Source organism: Anabrus simplex, chromosome 1 (assembly GCF_040414725.1).
Source record: "Anabrus simplex isolate iqAnaSimp1 chromosome 1, ASM4041472v1, whole genome shotgun sequence".
NCBI classification, from domain to species: Eukaryota; Metazoa; Arthropoda; class Insecta; order Orthoptera; family Tettigoniidae; genus Anabrus; species Anabrus simplex.
In genome coordinates, this window is record NC_090265.1 from 1,543,099,469 (window position 1) to 1,543,120,452 (window position 20,984).

The 20,984-nt window shown below is 38.7% G+C and overlaps 1 protein-coding gene across 4 annotated transcripts in view; it reads left to right on the forward strand.

The window, feature by feature from the left end:
* The window catches only part of alpha-Spec (alpha spectrin), a 459,851-nt gene that overhangs the window by 207,716 nt on the left and 231,151 nt on the right, over window positions 1-20,984 (forward strand). For all 4 annotated transcript variants that reach the window (XM_067138066.2, XM_067138067.2, XM_067138068.2 and 1 more), the window contains exons 19-21: window positions 9,607-9,867; window positions 10,102-10,299; window positions 10,410-10,646. In XM_067138066.2, the coding sequence (XP_066994167.1) occupies window positions 9,607-9,867; window positions 10,102-10,299; window positions 10,410-10,646 (696 nt within the window). The remainder of the gene's footprint in view (window positions 1-9,606; window positions 9,868-10,101; window positions 10,300-10,409; window positions 10,647-20,984) is intronic.

Genomic DNA, 20,984 nt, shown 5'->3' on the forward strand with positions numbered 1-20,984 from the left:
TAAATTTTAATTAATTTTACAATCAGTTAAAATGAGTAAGTTCTGAATTTTCTTTCAAAATTACAATGAATAATTAATTAAGTTTTGAAATTTCTTTCAAAATTGAAATGAATAGTGAAAAGGTCAACCAAGTTAAATTACTATACATACATCAATGTCTCCAAGAAATGAAATAATAAGTTATTTCAAAATTAAAATTGAGCTTAACATAATGTTCACGCCAATAATTAATTAGTTTAAATAAGATGAATAACTTAGAAATATTACAGATTAATGTTGAGTAGAGAATTGTTTCTCCATGACTTCCTATACTCTCATAAGAAATGCAAATATTAAACTGTCACAAGGCAAAAATAATACGACATCAGAAGGAAAACACACAATAATACTCTTACGAAGGTAATAACACCCAAAGTCAGTATTAATTTAGAATATCAATTCACTTAAAACGGTATTGCATACAGATTCAGGCAACTAAAGTAAAAAATGCAGTCCACGACATCAAAACGAACAATCACGACTCAATCATCGAAGCTTAAATGTTCTAATGTCAGTAGAGGCCACACCCCCTTTTAAGTTTACAAACTGTAACCCATGGTAACCAAATCATGTGACCAAGGAAAATGAACATGGCTGCCAAAGAATTACCGGATAGCCACCAGAAACAATTTCCAACTCGTTTGGTTTACATTTAATTTCCGCAAGATTTACCTCTGTTCAATATGATTTACAAAGAAGGTTATTGAAACCAAAATGTTTCCAGCTAATTGACTTAGAGCCCCGAAAATAATGTCTAACACCAGTACATGATGAACTAACGCCTTTCACATTTTAAAATCTTGATTAATAATCTGAGTTGAATAATTTCAATGACTTCAATAGATTTTTAATTCAGTCCGAACTAGTTATGCTTGATATTCAAAGACATCACTGTAGTAAAATCCAGGCGACCAATAAAATATTGAGTAGCTACTTACAGTTATTCCAATAGATAAGAATACGAGACCTGGAAAAACCACAACAAAACTCGGCGCAATCGCTAGATGGCAATTAGATCAACCCAGGTCAAATATTGGCATCATCTCTCCTTTCTTTACATAGTTTGTCTTAATTCTTCCATCAGTGACCAGGTTATGACATGTCTTCTGCAACAATCCAAGCAGAACAAACGACACTCAAAACATTGTTGCTTTACAATCGACTCGACAAATGACGACGTAGGGAGTAGCGCACATACGGCCAGATAGCACCACAGTGCAGCCCAGGTGATACTCGCAGATCGATCTCTAGTGCCCAGCGTCAATTATGCGTACTACCAAGAATTCGGTAGATCGCATCACGAATTACATTAAATTACTTTAACGTCGACAAATACAATTACGCATCTAAATGCGTTTTTATACAAATGTCCAAATATGCTTGTCAATCAAACATATATATATCCAAAACATGTAATAAACACGTTATACATGTTACTTGCAACTAGTACCACCATGCGAAAGAAAACCAAGGGTCTACGTTATATAGGAGCTGTACCATTATGTTGAGGAACCTATGGCTCTTGAGTGTTGCTTATGATACAGGTCATGCGTATTCCACTGGTCACTTCCACTCTGTTCAGAATGGGTCTGTGTTACTTATGAGTAGTACCACTTAATGAGAAAAGACATGGGTTTACGTTGCCTGTGATTAGTACTACTATGTGAGAAACACTACAGGTTTGGCTGACCACCATGATTAATACAATTATGTGAGGAACACCCTGGGCTTGTGTTGCCTGTGGACATTACCATAATGTGCAATACACCATGGGTCTGATTTGCCTATCATTAGTACCACTACGTGAGTGACGCCTTGAGTATACGTGGCTGGTGATTAGTTCCACCAAGTGATGAATGCCATGGGAATACCAGCGCCTATGATTAGTCCCACTGTGGGAGGAGCACCATGGGTCTTTGTTGCTTGTTAGTTGTGCCCCTATGCGTGAAACACCATGGGTTTGTGTTAACTGCGAGTGGTGCCATTGTGTGTGACATACCATGGGTCTACATCACCTGTGATTAGTATCACCATGTGAGAAACACCATGAGTCTGTTACCTGTGGTTAGTACCACAATAAAGGGAACACCATGGTTCTGCTTTATTAGTGAGTAGTACTGTTAAGCGGGGCTGGTGACCTGGCTTTTGGACCCCTTCAGATAATAAGCATCATCCCAATGATTAAGACATTGTGAATTGGATTCACTGATTGTTTTTGTTTCACAATCATTTTCTCATCACCATTCATTTTAGATTCTAGTCACTGGATACATTTTGAAGTTTTAATTTGCATTTTGTTACACCTCGTACCATTAGGGGCCGATGACCTAGCTGTTAGAACCCCTTTAAACAGCAACAATCATCATAATCATCATATCATATTTACAAATATCCTTTGAGAAAACTGAAATTGTGTCCTTTTAAACCCCTGAGCATAAATATCTTCCTAAATGATAAAGAAATTAAGATGGTTCTCCAATTGAAATATCTCGGAGAAATCATCACACACAACTTAAACGAGAAAGAAACCTGGAAAAATAGAACTAACAAATTGAAAGTAATACCCATTTTCTAACCTGGTCGATGTATAATAAGAAATGCCTGTCAATAGACATTAAGATTTAACACTGTCAAACCGTAACTCTCCCGGAAGCCACTTACACTTGCGAATCCCTGTTCCGAATTGAAAACGAAAGAACTAATCGCTTCTCAAAACTGATTGAAGAATCATTGGAACTTCTATAAATAAAAAATACCTGGTTGAAGGAGTCTGGAGAATCCTTCCTAATGAAACTGTCTAAAGAAAGATTGACCCAATTACCAGCGCAGTGAAGAAAATAATCTTGTATTTCTTTCTCATCTTGCAATTGCCAGCGAACTGGATTTTACAACTAGTGATGAGATATCTTGGAAAGAAGACAGAACAGTGAATGGATCCATGAAATCCAGAAAGATCCCAACGCAGCTGGACTAAAGATAAACGTGCAGAAAACAACAATAAAATAAACACCCTTCTTACGAATCTCAAATTTTCAGATAAATTAAGAAAATTACAATTGAAACAAATGGAATCCCGCGACCCATACGGTACAACCTTCAAAGAGAAAGTGAACACGGAACGACTCAAACGGTCCATTGTGGCCAATAAAGTTAATAATAGTAATAATAATAATGCTTCAAGAATGATTCCAGTAAATTTATTCTGAACAACGAATGAAATTGGGAACACTTGGCCAAATACTTTAAAGTATTACTGAACTGTGAATCTCCAAAGATGTCCTTCCAAGGACCCCAATCCAAACTTTTCGACTCAGCCCCACCATAAACGCTTAAATCTCAATATTTCCACTAATACACAATTCAAATCCATCTCTTCTTAGCCATCATTCTTCTCATTTCATTATTCCTCCTTGTAACATCTCATTTATTACGATAATAATCTCCCTCGACGATATTACTTCTGCAATATTCACATAATTCAGGTAGGATCCATCTCTTTCTTTAATTCTTATTGGCGTGGTCATGTTTGTCAATATAATTGTCCCCTAGAGCTCATCTATGTCTTATATAACATGCATTTTTTCCGATGTTTTCTGGATCATAACTGAATAGCCTTCCCAAGTAGATTGGTATCGTGTATCGATATGTAATATACTCGCTAAAAGCATCAACATAACCACATCACATCACTTCAGATGTCAATGAATGAAAATCCACAGCCTGTTTCCAGTCATTCGACTGGGTCAGGAATGGAAAGAATGAAGCCCCATCTAGCGGTGAGGATAGGAAATGTGCCAGCTGCCGAAGCCTGTCGCACTCCTCTGGGGCAATGATAAAGGGCTGACAGATGAAATGAAATGTTAATGGTGAATGTTGCTGGAATGAAAAATAACAGGCAAAACAGGAGTACCCGGGGAAAAACCTGTCCCGCCTCCGCTTTGTCCAGCACAAATCTCACATGGAGTGACCGGGATTTGAACCACGGTATCCAGCGGTGAGAGGCCGGCACGCTGGCACCTGAGCCATGGAGACTACTTCACATGTCAATATACATATCAATTAAAATAAATATTCGTGGTTTTTATGATTGAGATCTGCTATTGATGGTTAGAATATGGCACATAGAATAAATCTGAATGAGAATTTTGTTGAAAGATAATATTTCTACCTAATGCTGTAAATACCTTTAAATAAGAAACTTATCTCGTATCTCGTCACTCCTCTGGAACTGCCTCCTTCTTCTCAGATGTTACATGTGCTCCCCATACGGCTGGTTACCACCTCTCCAGACGTCATCTCTGGTCCCAATGCATTGATGCTGCTATACTTCGTTATGGCATCCTAGGTAATCTTCTCCATCAGCTTAAGTGGATTCCATGATGTTATGGTTGTTCATGAAAGTAGAAATCAACATTTAGCCTCTTAAAATATTATTATTGATGCTACTTAAAATTGCATATCTATTCCTATCTGGATACAGCTTCTTATTAGTAAATATATCTTTCCCAGGCTAATATGGATTTCAGTTGCTAATCCAATTCTTTTCTATGAACTATATTGTCTGAAATATGGAATTTTGCCCTCTTACTGCTTTTCCACATTGGTCTCAATATCACCTTCAGCCAGTGTTTAAATTCGGCTATATCGGATCTTTTCCGTATTTCAATTTCTCTTTCTATGCTATATAGCATACAATTCTTCTTCAATCTTATATTTAAATTGTCCTTTCAATCTGCGGTGATGACAGATTGTCTTCCTTCTTCTCCGATGTTTTTTTTTTCGTAGTGCAATTTTTTTCCTACGCGTAAAGAATGAATTAGGTTTCAGTTATTTTTTGAAACAATATCTTTTCCATCTCAACGTTCTTATACATGGCCATTGCAACTCCATGCCTTATCAACTTCAGTTGATCTGAGTATCGGTGACAGTTTTCATATATATATTCTGCCTGAAGTTGCAGTGCGCCATTTTGCCTATCCCTTTATCCTTCATATTTACATCTGAACTGTAACATAATGGTACACCATCATTCACCAGTTACATAAAGGAGACAAAACTAATGTAACAACTATAGAGGCATATCATTCCTGTCAGTTGCGTACGAGATATTGCACTCCAGAATGGAATAGAATAGATTAGAGAATAGCATAGATCAAGAGTTGGGGGGGAATACCAACCAGGTTTCAGGAAAGGACGGTCCTGTGCAGAGCAGATATTTACCATCAAGACTTTAATCAAAACTAAAGCGGACAAGAAGGTAATTATGACATTTGTAGATTTCAAAAAGGCATATGACTCTTTTGACAGGGCACATTAATAAAAGTGCTGAAAGAATTTGGAATTGATGACAAAACTACTACTATAGGGGTAATACAACAGACATTAACAAACACCTGGTCACAAGTAAAATTTCTTAGAGAGCTATCGGAACCATTTGAAATCAAGATCGGTGTGAGGCATGGAGATGGCCTCTCCCTAGTCCTTTTAAACTGCATCTTGGAGAAGGCGATAAGGGAATGGTGAAAAGAAATGAGTCAGCAAAATATTCTGAGTGGAATCAAGCTAAGACATAAAAAAGCTGGACTTAGTTTTGAAAGTTTTGCATTTGCAGACGACATAGTGTTCTTTGCTGAAAATCTAGAGACTACCACTACACAGATAGAGGTTTTGCAAGAAACAGCAGAAAAGGCAGGACTGCAAATATCCTTTGAGAAAACTAAGTACATGCACATAGGATAGATCCCAAAGAACCAACATGGACAATGAAGACAAGTATGTTGACGTAAAGTCCACAAATTCAAATATCTAGGGGAGATTCTGACTTGTAACAACAACGAGAAGCCAGCTATCGAAGAAAGAGCAAAGAAGATGGAGATTGCATTCAGACTATGCCAGGAAACTTGCAAGTCCAAATCCCTCTCCTGTCAAGCCAAACTGACACTATAATACTGTGGTGAAACCTGAATGCCTCTATGCAGCAGAGACAGTTGGCAGAAAAGGGATTACTGAAACAGAAAGGAAAGAGCGTAAATTTCTGAGGAAAATTCTGGGACCCAAGAAAGTAACAGGAAATGAGTTTACCTTCTGTTTGACATCATATCAAGAGCTGTATAAAAAATGCAACATTTCAGCTTCGATAAGAAAAAGGCAACTGACTTTCTGTGGACACCTGAGAAAGATGGGACCAGAACGCTTAGCAAATAAAATCATCTTCCAGGAAAAAAGAGAGAAACTCCTAGCACATAAGATCCTCATCTTCCAGGAAAGAAGAAAGACCCAAGTAGCATGGCTGAAAGAAGTTCATCAGGATCTTAATAATTGTGGCATTGAGGAGGGAGGTATTGTAAACAGAACATTGTTCAGAAGGAAAATTGTGGAGGTAATGGATCTGTTCGTAGAGAAACCCAGGAGAACAAGAAGGGTGTTCTCGGATGAGGAATGAGCAAAAGCAAGCCGGAGAATGTAGGAGTATTGCCATAAAAAGAAAGAATATAAACAGCCAAGGAAGGTATGTAATCGTAACCCATAGGAGGTTGAAGCGATCCTAAATAAATAAATAAATAAAATAATAGACTAATAATAATATTTCTATATGCTCTTTGCCCAAATCCATTTCTGGTGTGATACAATGTGCAGAGTGTACTGTTTCTCCTGGTATGGGCTACATAGTTTATTTTCATTTATCTCTCTTAGGCTCTTCCTTGGATTTGATGATATGAAAATGTAACACAAAAACTTTCCAGTCTGTCAAACACACAGAAATTTCAAATAAACTATAACACTATAAACATACCTGTAAAAAAATACACACTATTATACAAAGAATGACATGTTTCGTTGTACAAGAACATCCCCAGATTCTATCAAATCACTTAAATGTGTGTATATGTACAGCATTGTTTACGTTGCATAAACTGGTCGCGAGTTATAAGTATTAGACATCACCATAGTAACATAAAGGAAAACTTATGTACTTATCTAGACTGCCGAAGTTTAGTCCGTTGTCTCCAAACATTATTTCTCGACTGTGGTCATAGAGAAGCTAGTGGAAAGTTTTGAGCATAGCATAGCATACTGTTCTGCAGGGAGGGGAGGAGCATGTGGAACATTGTGGATCCTTTCTGTTGGATAGCGGAGAGCAAATAAATTCTTTCTCCATGTTATAATCTAGCATATTGTATACCATGGATAGGGGATAGGGAAGTAGAAGCATAATGAGGGGAGCATTGTGGAACCTTCCTTCATCTACAGGAGAAGCGAGAGAAGGTTATTAACCTGATGGTGGATCTGTTAAGGTTACAACCAGCCTCGGGCTGGGGACTCGGCATATATCATCATCTACACTGACTGACAAAAAAAATTGAAGCACCTAGGAGATTGGTCAGATGTCAATATAACTTTGTACACATGCGCACCATCAGCAGATATGTAAATATAGTTGCAATTCTCTGTGTCAGGTAGAACAAGGCTGCTTTAGTTTTGTTCACATTTAGTGTTGTTACCAGGCTTAGCAGGGTATATAAGGGGCATAAGCAGCCCCAGATGTTGTGCGATCACTGTGAAGTACATGGAGCTGTTGCATACTCATGTGAGGCAACGTTATCAGCACTTGATATTTTGAAAGGTGCCTCGTGTGGGTCTGGCTAGCTGGTCGAATTGTACAATATCCTGATATGTGGAGCATTCGGATGTGACAGTGGCCCAGTGTTGAACCGCACGGGAATGTGAGGGCAGGCATTCTCATCGTCAAGGTTCTGGTCGACCACATCTGACCACCACAAGGATCGCCGTATTGTGCACCCTTCACATATTCAACTGCCATTCGAGAACTAGTAATGGACTCCCTGCAACGTTCTGTGTCATCCCACACCATTGTTCGGAGACTAGCAGCAGCCGGACTAGGGAATTACCGTCCCAGGTGTAGACTGCCATTAGCACAACACAAATTACTGTGTTTGGAGCAGCGCCATGACCAGGAAGCATGGATTGCAGATGAATGGCATCACACTGTGTTAAGCGATGAATCGTAGTTCTGTACTACCCCAGTTGACCATCGTCTGCGAGTATAGCGGCGACCTCGGGAGAGGTCCCATTCTTTTAAAGGTTTGGAGAGCCATAGCTGTGTTACTCCTGGCGTCATGGTGGGGGTAGCCATTGGATATGACTTCAGATCACGGCTGCTAGTGATTAAGGGAACTATGGTGGCACAACGGTACCTCACGGACATTCTGCATCCTCATGGGTTACCTCTCATGCGGCAGTATCATGTTGCCATTTTTCAACAGAATGATTATCATCCACATTTATGAACTGTCTGCGTGATTTTGAAGTACTCCAGTGGCCAGCAAGATCCCCAGATCTGTCCCTAATAGAATGTGTGGGACTAACTCGTACGTCAATTCTGTCCCAGTGCCTGTATCCAGGATATCAAGGGCTGATTACAACAGTTGTGGGCCAGCTTGCCTCAGGAGAGGATACGATGGCTTTGACACCCTTCTCATCCAAATCCATCCATGCGTCCGGGCCAGAGGGGGTGAACGTTCATAGTAATAAGCAGGCTCGTATTGCCAAGTTCTTTGTAAATTTGACTCGATTTTGTATTGGTGAAATATCACACATCCTCTCAAAACACCATTCTGGGTGTTTCTATTTTTTTGTCAAGCAACGTATACTATACGTGTTAATTTCTGTGCAGAATTGTTAGTGTAGCAAAGCAAATTTTCTAGATTCTTGGGTGCACTCATTACCATTATTAGTATTATTATTGCTATTAGGTCTCTGCAAACTTATAAAAATTTTGGTATTTGAAGGTTCTCATATACGTCTGCCTCATGTCTGTAGATTTACTGGCACGTAAAAGAACTCTTGCAGGACTAAATTCCGGCACCTCGGCGTCTCTGAAAACCAAAAAAGAAGTTAGTGGGACGTAAAGCCAATATTATTGTTGTTGTTGTTGATATTGTTATTAAAAATTCAAATTATTTCAGCCTATTTAATTTTTTCTTTTACTGTTTTACACATTCTTTCTTTTTTTATCAGCTTTTAAGTGTTTTTTCTGCTGTAATGAAACATTTTATTCACCACTTTCTGAGGTACCTACTGATAACCCAATTGAAAGTGTGGTACCTCTCTATGTTCATTGTTATTTCTTGACAATAAGGGATTACATACACAATACATACAGTACTTAGCAATCACAAAGCGTTTCAGCACCAATCATAGCTTGTCTTGGGAAGTCATGTTATCCAACCACAGTTGCAGATAATTTTTTATTTTTTCGTTCTCCTGTTTTACACACTCCCAGGACCGTTGTCTTATCAGCCAGTGTAAAAAATGTCTCCGTAGAAGTCGAAGTCATCACCGTATAGCCCACTGAGGGTTGTGGTGAAAGGTAAAGGCTTCTACTGTCTGTAACTTTGGCACTTAGTGGGACACAGCGATTAGCTCTACACCCTGCTGTCTGTTTCCCCAGTAATTAACCAGGTACCCATTTTTGGTGTACAGTGGGCCTTAGGGGCATTTGCACCTATAAAATGTCTCTATACTTAATTTTGTTTTATCTTGCAGGATTGGTGGAAGGTGGAAGTGAATGATCGTCAAGGATTTGTTCCTGCTGCATATGTTAAGAAAATTGAGGCTGGTCTTTCGGCTTCTCAACAAAACCTTGCTGATAAGAATTCAATTGCTGCTCGTCAAAATCAGATAGAGGCTCAGTATGATGGACTACTAGCTCTTGCTCGTGAACGCCAAAATAAATTAAACGAGACAGTTAAAGCTTATGTTCTCGTCCGTGAAGCTGCAGAATTGGCTACTTGGATCAAGGATAAGGTAACTCTTCAGTGTACTCTTGGTTTCATTGATGCACATACACTGAATTTGCCAGTTTGTGCTGCTGTAGGTATCAGTCTCCTTTCTTTTCCTCTCATTGACTGGAAGCACTTACAGAGTTCAATAAAACTGCTTCTGTGATCGTGTAAATTGTAATCCAAGTGCAGAAATGAACTATTCTGTATAAATGTCATTCTTTTGACTCGTGTTGAAAATCTTTTATCTGAACTTCAGGAGAATTATGCTGAGGTACAAGTTGCTGATGTTGGTGAGGATTTGGAGCAAGTCGAAGTTATGCAAAAGAAATTTGATGATTTCCAAGCAGACTTGAAAGCCAACGAAGTCCGTTTGGCAGAAATGAATGAGATTGCTATGCAGCTAATGAGTCTAGGTCAGACAGAAGCAGCTCTTAAGATTCAAACACAAATAGAGGTGAGCGTTTCTTCTGTTTAAGTTAATAGTAAGTATATAAAAATTGAACATTTTCATAACAAAAGCTGAGAGTATAAAATTTTAAAATCTTAATATTTCAATGATTTCAGGATCTAAACCAGAAGTGGACATCACTGCAGCAGCTTACATCAGAGCGTGCCACTCAACTAGGTTCTGCACATGAAGTACAGCGTTTCCACAGGGATGTGGACGAAACTAAGGATTGGATTCAAGAGAAAGATGAAGCTCTAAATAATGACGACTTGGGCAAAGATTTACGCAGTGTCCAGGCTCTGCAGCGTAAACATGAAGGTCTAGAACGTGACCTGGCAGCTCTAGGAGATAAGGTATTGCTTATAATTTGTATATTTTGTGGTACAGATTTGCCATTGTTTGTTTTTGATTTTGAAGTAAAGGAACTTGGTGCCTTCTATACTTTATTGCATTTGATATGTCTTAATGATGCGACATCACAACTTGATGACGGACATGACTGTTGCATGCGTAACCATTTTCAACAATACAAAATCATCTGACCAATCAGAAATAGGCTTAGAAAGTGCCAACTTCAATTAATGAAATAATTTTACAAAAATGAAAAGTCTCTTCATAACATCTTGCCCCCCTTGAAAGGAGTTCTTTCAACTAAACTATTGTAACATTGTAATCTTATACCTATTGTAAAAACACTTATTCTGAACATATGCATTAATACAAAACTCTATACATACATATTTTTATCATTAAAAGAAAATAATATTGAAATTATATCTTTGATGAAAAATAACACAAAGTTAAAGATATCACAGGAAATCTTGAATTCAGTTCTCCTTGTCATCCCCTTCAATGGGAAGAGGGCATATTTTCTTGATGCTTCGGGTAAAAGTTCCACCAGCCGTCCGAACGGTGACAACCCTCACCTCACCATCTTGTCCAGGGTGAACTTGAACTATCCTACCTCTGGGCCAGTCTAGAGGAGGGATGTTGTCCTCAATTAATAGCACCAAAGAATCAACATCAATACGTCGATTAGTATCATGCCACTTGACGCGTTTTTGCAATTCCTGCAAGTATTCTCGCTGCCATCTCTGCCACAACCGCTGCCGAATTTTCTGCAAGTGCTGCCAACGTGACAAGCGGTTATCGGGTTCTCTCAACAAATCCCTTTGCACGGGTTGCACGATCGAGTCACTTAGAAGAAAATGTGCTGGTGTTAAGACTTCTAAATCATTTGGATCATTTGGCAAGGGAGTAAGGGGACGTGAATTTAATACCGCCTCTATATCGCAAAGAATAGTGTAGGTTTCTTCGAAAGTTAGCACGCGTCCCTGTGTTTCAGTCAGCAAATGTCTTTTCATCATCTTTACAGCTGCTTCCCACAATCCCCCAAAGTGGGGTGACCGGGGAGGAATGAAACTCCACTGTATCTGCTGCTGTGCGAGTGAGGAGGTAATGGTCGTTGACCCCTTTTCCAAAAAGGATTGGATATCTTGTAGTGCATTCGCTGCTCCAATGAAATTCTTCCCATTATCAGAGAAAAGCTGCTTGCACAAACCTCTTCTCGCCGTAAAGCGTTGCAATGCAGCTAAGAAAGCTTCGGTCGTTAGCTCCGACACCAACTCCAAATGCACTGCCTTGGTACTGAAGCATGTAAATACAGCCACGTAACTCTTGTAAGTATGAATGCGGCCCCTTCTGTGGCTTTCTCTTACAGATATTGGACCTGCATAGTCCACTCCTGTGGTAACAAAGGGTCGAACAACTAACGTAACCCTTTCTTTTGGTAAATCTGCCATGCGTACCTCTGGAACTGTAGGATGGTAACAAAAGCACTTCAGACACCTCTTGACAATCCTTTTCGCTTCTCTTCTGCCACTGATAGGCCAATATCGTTGTCGAGTTGCATGTAGCAGTTGCTCTGGGGGACAATGCTTCAGACGACGATGTTCATTTTCCATGATCATTCTGGTGATGTGATGATTTGCTGGTAGAAGCACAGGATGTCTCTGTTCTGATGTTAGCTCAGAAAAACGAAGCCTTCCTCCAACCTTAATCAATCCGTCACTATCCAGAAACGGACTGAGTGACTTTAGAGAACTCTTCTTTGGGAGGTCTTGATTATTAATTAAGCAATGTAGTACTTGAGGGAATGCTTCTAATTGTGTCCATTTGACTACCTGCTTCTCTGCTTTACAAGTTTCTTGTATTTCTAGTGAACCTTTTTCCCTTTCCGATGGTTTGAGTTTGCAGTTATAAATGAATCTTTGACAATATGCTACTACACGGCATAATTTCGGAAATGACGAGAATTTATTCAGTAGAATGCTGGTTGATGTTGCTGTCAACGTAATTGCTGTGACCTTCAGCTCTGGTAGTTCTGTTTCAAATTCTTCTGAATGCTCTGGTTGTTGACGTTGTGTGCGAAGCCAAGAAGGTCCACTCCACCACAGCTCTTTATCTTCGAGTTCTGCTGAAGTAATTCCTCTTGAGAGAAGATCAGCTGGATTTTCAGTCGAAGGAACATGCTTCCAGGTGGTTGCATCAGTGGCTTCTTGAATCTTTGCAATCCTGTTTGCCACAAATGTCTTCAGCAGCCTTGGCTCAGTGTTGATCCATCCCAAAACAATTGTACTGTCACTCCATAATCTGATCTGACCAATTTTTTCTTTCAAAGCACTCACTGTTGTTTTGACAAGTTGTGCAAGAAGAAGGGCTGCCTCCAATTCGAGTCTTGGCAACGAAATGGTTTTTAAAGGAGCTACTTTCGTCTTCGCACAAAGTAAATTGGAAATGTAGAGACCACTTTGCGTTTGACAAACTGCATAAATGCATGCTCCAAAAGCCTTCTCTGAAGCATCACTAAATCCAAACAAATCAAAAGAGCCAGAGCAATTCCCAGGATTTATGTTTCTCATAATTCTGATGTTGTTCAGTCTTTCTAATGACGTATAGTACTCGTTCCAAATCTGAAGGTGCTCTCGAGACAATGGCTGATCCCATTCAAATCCATCTACCCATAAGTGTTGCATCAACAACTTCCCTTTGATCAGTACTGGACCCACGAGTCCTAGTGGATCAAAAATCTGTGCGATTTTGGAGGCGACTTCTCTTTTGGATCTTGGTGACCGCTTTGTCAGCTCAACTCGAAACTGAAGGCAATCTTGTGCTGAGTCCCAGAGGAGTCCAAGAGTCTTACTAGCTTCACCTTTGTCTAAAACCAGTAAAGTCCCTTCGTCGCTTTTGCTCTCCAAATCCTGCAAGATCTCTTTGCTGTTGGACCTCCATTTCCTCAAATGCATTCCACCACTCTTGAGTATATTTTGTATTTGCCGCCGTAGCCCGATCACGTCTTCTAGAATGTCTCCACCACTTAAGCAGTCATCCATATAAAAATCATCACGAATAGCCTTTGCTGCTGCTGGAAATTCATTTTCATGAAGAGTAGCCAATTCATTTAGGCACCTCATGGCATGGTAAGGTGCTGATGCTGTTCCATATGTTACTGTATTCAACTGATAGATCCTCACAGGGGCTGAAGATTCCTCTTTCCACAAAATCTGCTGGAATGCTCGATCTTCAGGATGGATGAGGATTTGCCGAAACATCTTTTCCACATCTGCCGTCATGACGTACTTATGGCTGCGAAATCTAAGTACAATGTGAAAAAGATCTCGCTGTAAATTAGGTCCTGTCATGAGCTTGTCATTGAGTGATGTCCCGAGTGATGTTTTTGCCGAGGCATCAAATACCACTCTGACCTTTGTGGTGTCACTATCTGGACGTACCACTGGTTGATGGGGTATGAAGTATGAATTTGGTACATCTTGATTTTGGTTTGTTTCAATCAAGCTCATATGCCCTAGTTTTTCGTATTCATCCATGAAATCTGCATAAGCTGTCTTGAGTTCGGGGTGTCTGCTTAACCTCTTGACTAATGATTCTAGTCTGTTTAGTGCGTGCTTTCTTGATTCTCCGAGGATGACATCTGGCTTGATAGGGAGCCTTACGATGAATCTACCTGTTGTATCTCTTGAAGCGGTGTCCGTGAACTGTCTTTCACATATTCTTTCTTCTGATGTGTAATGTTGAATCTCCGGAATTGCTTCTTGTTTCCAAAATTTCTCCATCTGATCTGATAATTGTTGATTGCTAATTTTCATGCATGTTGTTGTTGATCCTTGTTTGTTCTCAAAAACTTCACCACCTATAATCCAGCCTAATCGGGTGTTTTGCAGAGCTGGTTGTCCTTCAGCTTCATTCTTGGGTGGACCTATGACTATTTTCCAATAAAGTCCAGCACCAATTAACATGTCGATGTCTCCAGGCTTGTTGAATGTGGGGTCTGCCAAGCGAATATCCTTTGGAATAATAATCTTATCCTTCTTGACCTCCAACTGTGGCAATCGTCCTGTTATAGTTGGCAAAACTAGAAATTCTGCTTCCACCTCAAATCCGTCATTCCTTGAAGCGACATGTACTCTCGTAATCCTTTTTGTTTCCACTTTGGAACAGTCTACTCCAATGATCTGTGTGTTTGTCTTGACATTCGGTAAACCAAGTTTCTTATACAGACCTTCCTTTATTAGATTCGACTGAGATCCCGGATCCAGTAAGGCTCGGCATGTCATTCTTCTTCCGTGAACATCTTTCACATCAATTAAAGCTGTTGACAAAAGTATTTGTGATGTTATTCCTTTCGCCAAGTTCACATTGAGTGAAGCAGGTGAATGCTGAGATTCGACGCACAGGTTTATGGGCACTTGATTTTCTTTAACACTTTGTTTCTGTTCGTCATCTTCCTCAGCATGTAAAAGTGTGTTGTGAGGAAGTCCGCATTTCTTGCATTTCGATCCTCTGCAATTTTTTGCAATATGTCCTGGTTTCAAACAGTTATGACACTGTCCTTTTTCTCGAAGCAGTTTTCTTCTGTCTTCAACTGATCGTTTAATTAATTCTTCACATGTAAAAATGGGGTGACGTCCACCACACAGATTACAGCTTCCCTGAGTCGTCGTCATAACAACTTTCTTGCTAGGTTGTTTGTCCTTCGGATTTGCCTTTGTGTTCAATGCCTTGGTTTTGTTATGATTTAAAAGCATGTATGATTGGGAACGCTCAGTTAAAAATTTCAAGAAATCATCCAATGTTGGCATCTTCTCTGGAGTGTTGCCTTTCACCCTTTCCTGCCAGTCTCTTTGCTCAATGAAATCCAGCTGCTTCTTTGCTAGATGAATAACCAATGTGTCCCAATATTGTACAGGTTGCTTCATTGCTTTTAATGAAGCCATGTGAGTTTGAATATGAAATTGTAATTGCCTGAGTGATTCAGATTTGTTCTCCTTAAAAACTGTAGGAAACTTGAAAAGTTCATCTAGATGTGTCTCGATTATCATCATTTGATTATCATATGTATCTACAAGCAAGTTCCACGCACTTGTGTAGTTTTCTTCTGAAATGGTAAAACCTTCAATGACTTTGCGTGCCTCGCCCTGCAGAAGACCGATCAGATACTGATATTTTTGGATATTTGTTAGTTGAGTATCATTATGAATGGTTGACTCAAAACTGTTCTTAAAAAGCAACCATTTTGTGAATTCGCCGTTAAATTCTGGTAATTTATGTATTCTTCTGTTATGATGTTGTGGAACTTCCTGTTGATGAACGGCGTTGTTTACTGCCGTGTTCATTTGAGCTAGTAAATTATTTTGAACATCCTCTGCTTCATCTATTATCGTTTGCAGTTGTGTAACTGCGCTGAAGTAAATTGATTCAAAAAGCTCTCGCTCTCCCTCACATTCTTCTTCAAACTGTAATGCAGCTGTTTCATCAGTGATCTCAGTTTCCTCTATTTTCATCTGTACTTCTTCAAAAGAATTCCATAGCTCTTCACATTTTTTAATTCTAACCTTCGCCTCTGATTTTGACGTGTCATCTGTAATCGACTTTATTATTCTTGTTAACGTGCCCTTTACTCGACTACGCGATTGTTTCAATTTCGTTAGTTGCGACATATTTAAATTAAGGTTATGCTGTGAAAGTTCGAAGGGATTGCGTGAAGGTTATGTATAAATTTAAAGGAATCGTGTTGCTGAATTGAGGTTATATGACAAAAGAATATGGATCTTTTATATTTATGACAACAGGAGGATCAATGGGCTTGAATTATTTTTTTTATTATTATTATGTTGATCACTGCATGTTTATGTTTGTTACGAAAACATGCGCTAAGAGAAAGGCTAGAATCTAAGAGTACCGTATGTATAGCAAGGATGGTGTATATGTCAAAGAGACTCACGCTCTCACGGGGATCCTTGCCTTGAGCGGCTAAGAGAATGTAAAACTTGAAATCTTGTCGCTACTTCTTTGGATGTACTAAGTACGAAAACTCGAATCGTACTTGCCTGATTACTGATTTATGCTGCAATCCGTTGAAGTTGTTGGCCTCAGCGGTCTGATTTTCGTTATGAACGAGAATGCAATATCCGTGAATGATTCCACGAATTCGAGATGTGTTGTATTTTTGCTCCGATGCTTAACCTCAATTGCGACGCATTGTTTTCACTTCTGGATTTCACTTTTCATGATCTTGCTTGTATTGAACATCTCAAGTTATTGAGAGCCGTGCTGTTGGGCGCCAATGTTTGTTTTTGATTTTGAAGTAAAGGAACTTGGTGCCTTCTATACTTTATTGCATTTGATATGTCTTAATGATGCGACATCACAACTTGATGACGGACATGACTGTTGCATGCGTAACCATTTTCAACAATACAAAATCATCTGACCAATCAGAAATAGGCTTAGAAAGTGCCAACTTCAATTAATGAAATAATTTTACAAAAATGAAAAGTCTCTTCATAACAGCCATTATATTCATTTCAAAATAATATGAATATCTTGGAAGAGTTTATGAACTTAATTGAAAAGCTTTTTTTTGCCTTTTTTTTTTCCTAATTTACTTGGCGACCATGACTATACTCCGCACTTGTTTACTTCTAAATTGACGTTTTGGCTGGTTTTGGCTCTGTCTGATGCTTATGGGTGAAACATAGACATCCAACCAATCCCAAGCTCCCATCCATATAGACTTATATCGGCAAAATGCGATCTCAAAACCTAGTTGCCAACTCATAGTTACTTTCACTACGTGGTTAACCTATCTCACTCAGCGTGAATAGTATTTGGTATGGTTTGCGACCTTTTTTTATTTTTCTTCAGAAATTCATATTTTTTATAATAGTCTTTATCTCTTTAGTGTAGTACAGAATAGCGTAGTTTACAGTTTGGCATAGCATTAAGTTAATACTATACATTTTTAATAGTTCAGTGTATAAAAATAGCTGTAGTTTTATTTACGTCCGTGTATTGGTTAGTATACTTAGTTTGTGTTTAGTATAACTCAGTGTAGTTTGGGAAAGACAAGTTGCAAGAAAGTGACTGAGATTAGTGGAGCATTCCTTTTGTAGGCCTTAGCCTCCTTCTTCTGCCAGCCATTAGCGGAAATTGATGTGTTATTTCCTCATTCTCTTTTATTCTTAATAATGTTGTAAGTAAGTGTAGATTTGTGAATTTGTTTTTAATCCCGATTCATTGGCTTTTCTGAGAAAGTCATTACATTTTACGAGGACTGTTTACCACGGTCATATTGCATCAGCTGTTCTTATGGCACTAGAGCACTGGCAACAGAGGTAAGGCGATGCTCATTTGTTTTGCCAAATATCAGTTTAGAAGTAAAGCCGTGCGGAGTACAGTTTCAAGATATATCTGGTCTAAATGACAACAACTATCTCTCTGGTATGTTTGGAACCTTTTGTCTTTTTAATGCTTCTTGGAGTTTTAATAATTGGCTGCTAAAGAAATCAAATAAAGGAAAGAGGGTTAACTAGGTGTTGGTAATATCACTAGACTAAATGAAACAAGTGTATTAAGAAATTGTTTGTATTCTTAATAATGAATATACTAGACTAGCCCATGTAGGTTCTTTCATTTTTGTTATAGTTTCTTGCTAAAGAAGACCAATAATAGTAAGGCTGTCTTCTTAACTCTTTGGTGTCCTGCCTGCATTTTGTACACATCCAATTTAATATTAGGCAAGTATGGGAAGAAAATGCTCACATAAGCATACCTGCCAACCTTCCCGATTTAGGCGGGAGACTCCCGATTTTGGACAGTCTTTCCCGCCTCCCGATTATTCTATTATTTCTCCCGATTTTAACTTATTTTTTGGTGAATTTCAGACATTTATTTTCTAATTCCGCCGTTTCAGCTTTTTTACGCCAGTGGCGGGAAGTCCTTCACTCATTGGCCACTTTCAAACGCAACATCGACGTTTATGATTGCGAGAAATGTTCGCGAATGTACGATGTCTATTGAAACCTTTATATCGCGACGCGTGTATCGATTGTCAATCTCTCGTTCTCGCGTTCTATGTTGGTGTTCGTTCATATCAGTCTAGTCGATTCCATTCTCTTTGGTCGATTCTAGAGACTCGTCGCTATATATTGAGCGTTTCTTAGTAATTTAGTGACAGAATTTCAATGATAACTACTAGTGACTTTTCTAGAGATTTTACGAGCCATTTGGAGACAATTCAGACTGATTTTTATTTATCTCAATATAAATAAAACAAGAGTTTTGTCCGTACATTGCTCAGAATTTAAAAAGAATATTTGCGTACCGGTCGCGACCATCCATAGTAACAAGGGGATATGCACGTTTTAATTTTCCGTAATTTCTGTCTGTCTGTACGTACGCACGCTCATCACGAGAAAACGGCTGAAGAGAATTTAATGTAAATCGGTATATAACGTCGGGGAATAAGTCGCTACAATCTAGGCCATAAATAATTTTATTCACGCTGAGTGAAATGGTAGTTTAGGGGTAGGCCTAAAATTTAATTCTCTAATATTTATGTTATTATTGGCCCTATCGATAAATACTACATAACTAAAGTTATATATTATAAAATTTCATATCATTTACGTCTTATACATTTTTACCGTACCGGCTATGATGATAGAGATATTCATTGATTTGGATTTTTTTGCTAAGTCCATATCAACGCCGGGGTACGTGAAAATGGGTGAACAGAATTTTATGTAAAGTCGCGGAATAAGGAAATACAGTCTACGCTATAAATAATTGTATTCACTCTGTTCAAAATGGTAGTTTAGGGGAAAATGCCAAAAATTTTATTTTTAATTACCTATCTTACTGGTCATATTGAAAAGTACTACGTAACAAAAGTTACAAAGAATACAATTTCCGGTTATTTATGTATTATTAAGTTTTACCGTACCGACTACTATAATATTGGAGGTGATGGTGATTAAATTGTGAAGATAATTATAAGAATGAGAAAAGAGTCATGAAGGAACAATTGCTTAAATAACACAGATTGTCATGAAAGAAAGGAGGATTCACTTGACATTACATGCTCTAAATCACAGATTTGGAAGAAAACTAAGTGTGAAGGCCTCCAATATAGAAAGCTCATAAAATTGATCAGCAATAACATTACATTGACCATTGTTTGTTGTGATGTGCTTTGTGTATTCTGCTGCCATTTATCTCCGATAGATAGGATTACTGCTGCGTATTGAGTATAACAGCCTGCCTGAATATTGGCGGGAAGTAGCTGGGGAGTGGGGAGTTAGATCTCTCTCTTCTTTAGCATGCCATTCCTCTGGTTCATAAATTTTCTGATACTACTGGTACGTAACACACTGGATCAGCATAGTATTCCAGCTATTCAATCCTTACTCTGAGGCAGTGAATGGAATGAGCCGTGTGCACACTTAAATGGAATAATTACACAGGAGTATTCGCGGCTGTCTGCAGCCTGGTCATTCTAGCTCTGAAACTTTTGAACTGTTAGATCGACACCGTAGTACATTTCGCTAAAAGTGAGAAAATGTGCTGTTTTCATTTTGTCGAATATTTCATATGACAACATTGCTTTTTATCGCAACATTCATACTGGCGTCATTGTAACGACCAATGTTGACTTTAGTTGGGAAAACTATAAGGACAGTCTTTCTGAGAATTCCGTAGTGAAGCACGGGTTCATCAGCTAGTTATTTGATCCAAATAGCATTGAGCTTTGCATAATCGCACGGGCACTTGGTGCAATATATTAATCTATGCATTTGCTAAGTAGCCTAATGGCATCTGTGTGCATGACTGATTCACACATGCGTTCATACTATTTTCAGCAGGCTTATCAGGGACCAATCATCTCACTCGCATACTTTCTGTGAGGGAATAGAGACGTGTAATTTTTAGCCTTGTAGCTTCGTATAGCTACAATCGGGCTTTGAGACAATAAGTATTATAAATATATTGTAGTACTGTATTGTGCAAGACGTGTAGAATAAGCAGTTTTGATCAATTGTATCTCCTGATTTCTCCTGATTTTCATATCAAAATCTCCTGATTTTTGGTTTTGTAAAGTTGGCAGGTATGCATAAGTAAAATAAAAATATGAATGGCACATTTCTTTACTATTCGTCATGCTTACAAAATTATCAGCAAAATTTTTTGTAGGTGTGGTACTTCTAGAGGCATTTGTTTGGGTATACTCCTGGGTTCCCTAGACAGGTTGTCCCCGTATCGCCACCAAAATCTGGTCATGCCCCTACTAGCCAGATACTCAGGTGTGTCCGGTCCTAACTCTTTAAGCAAAG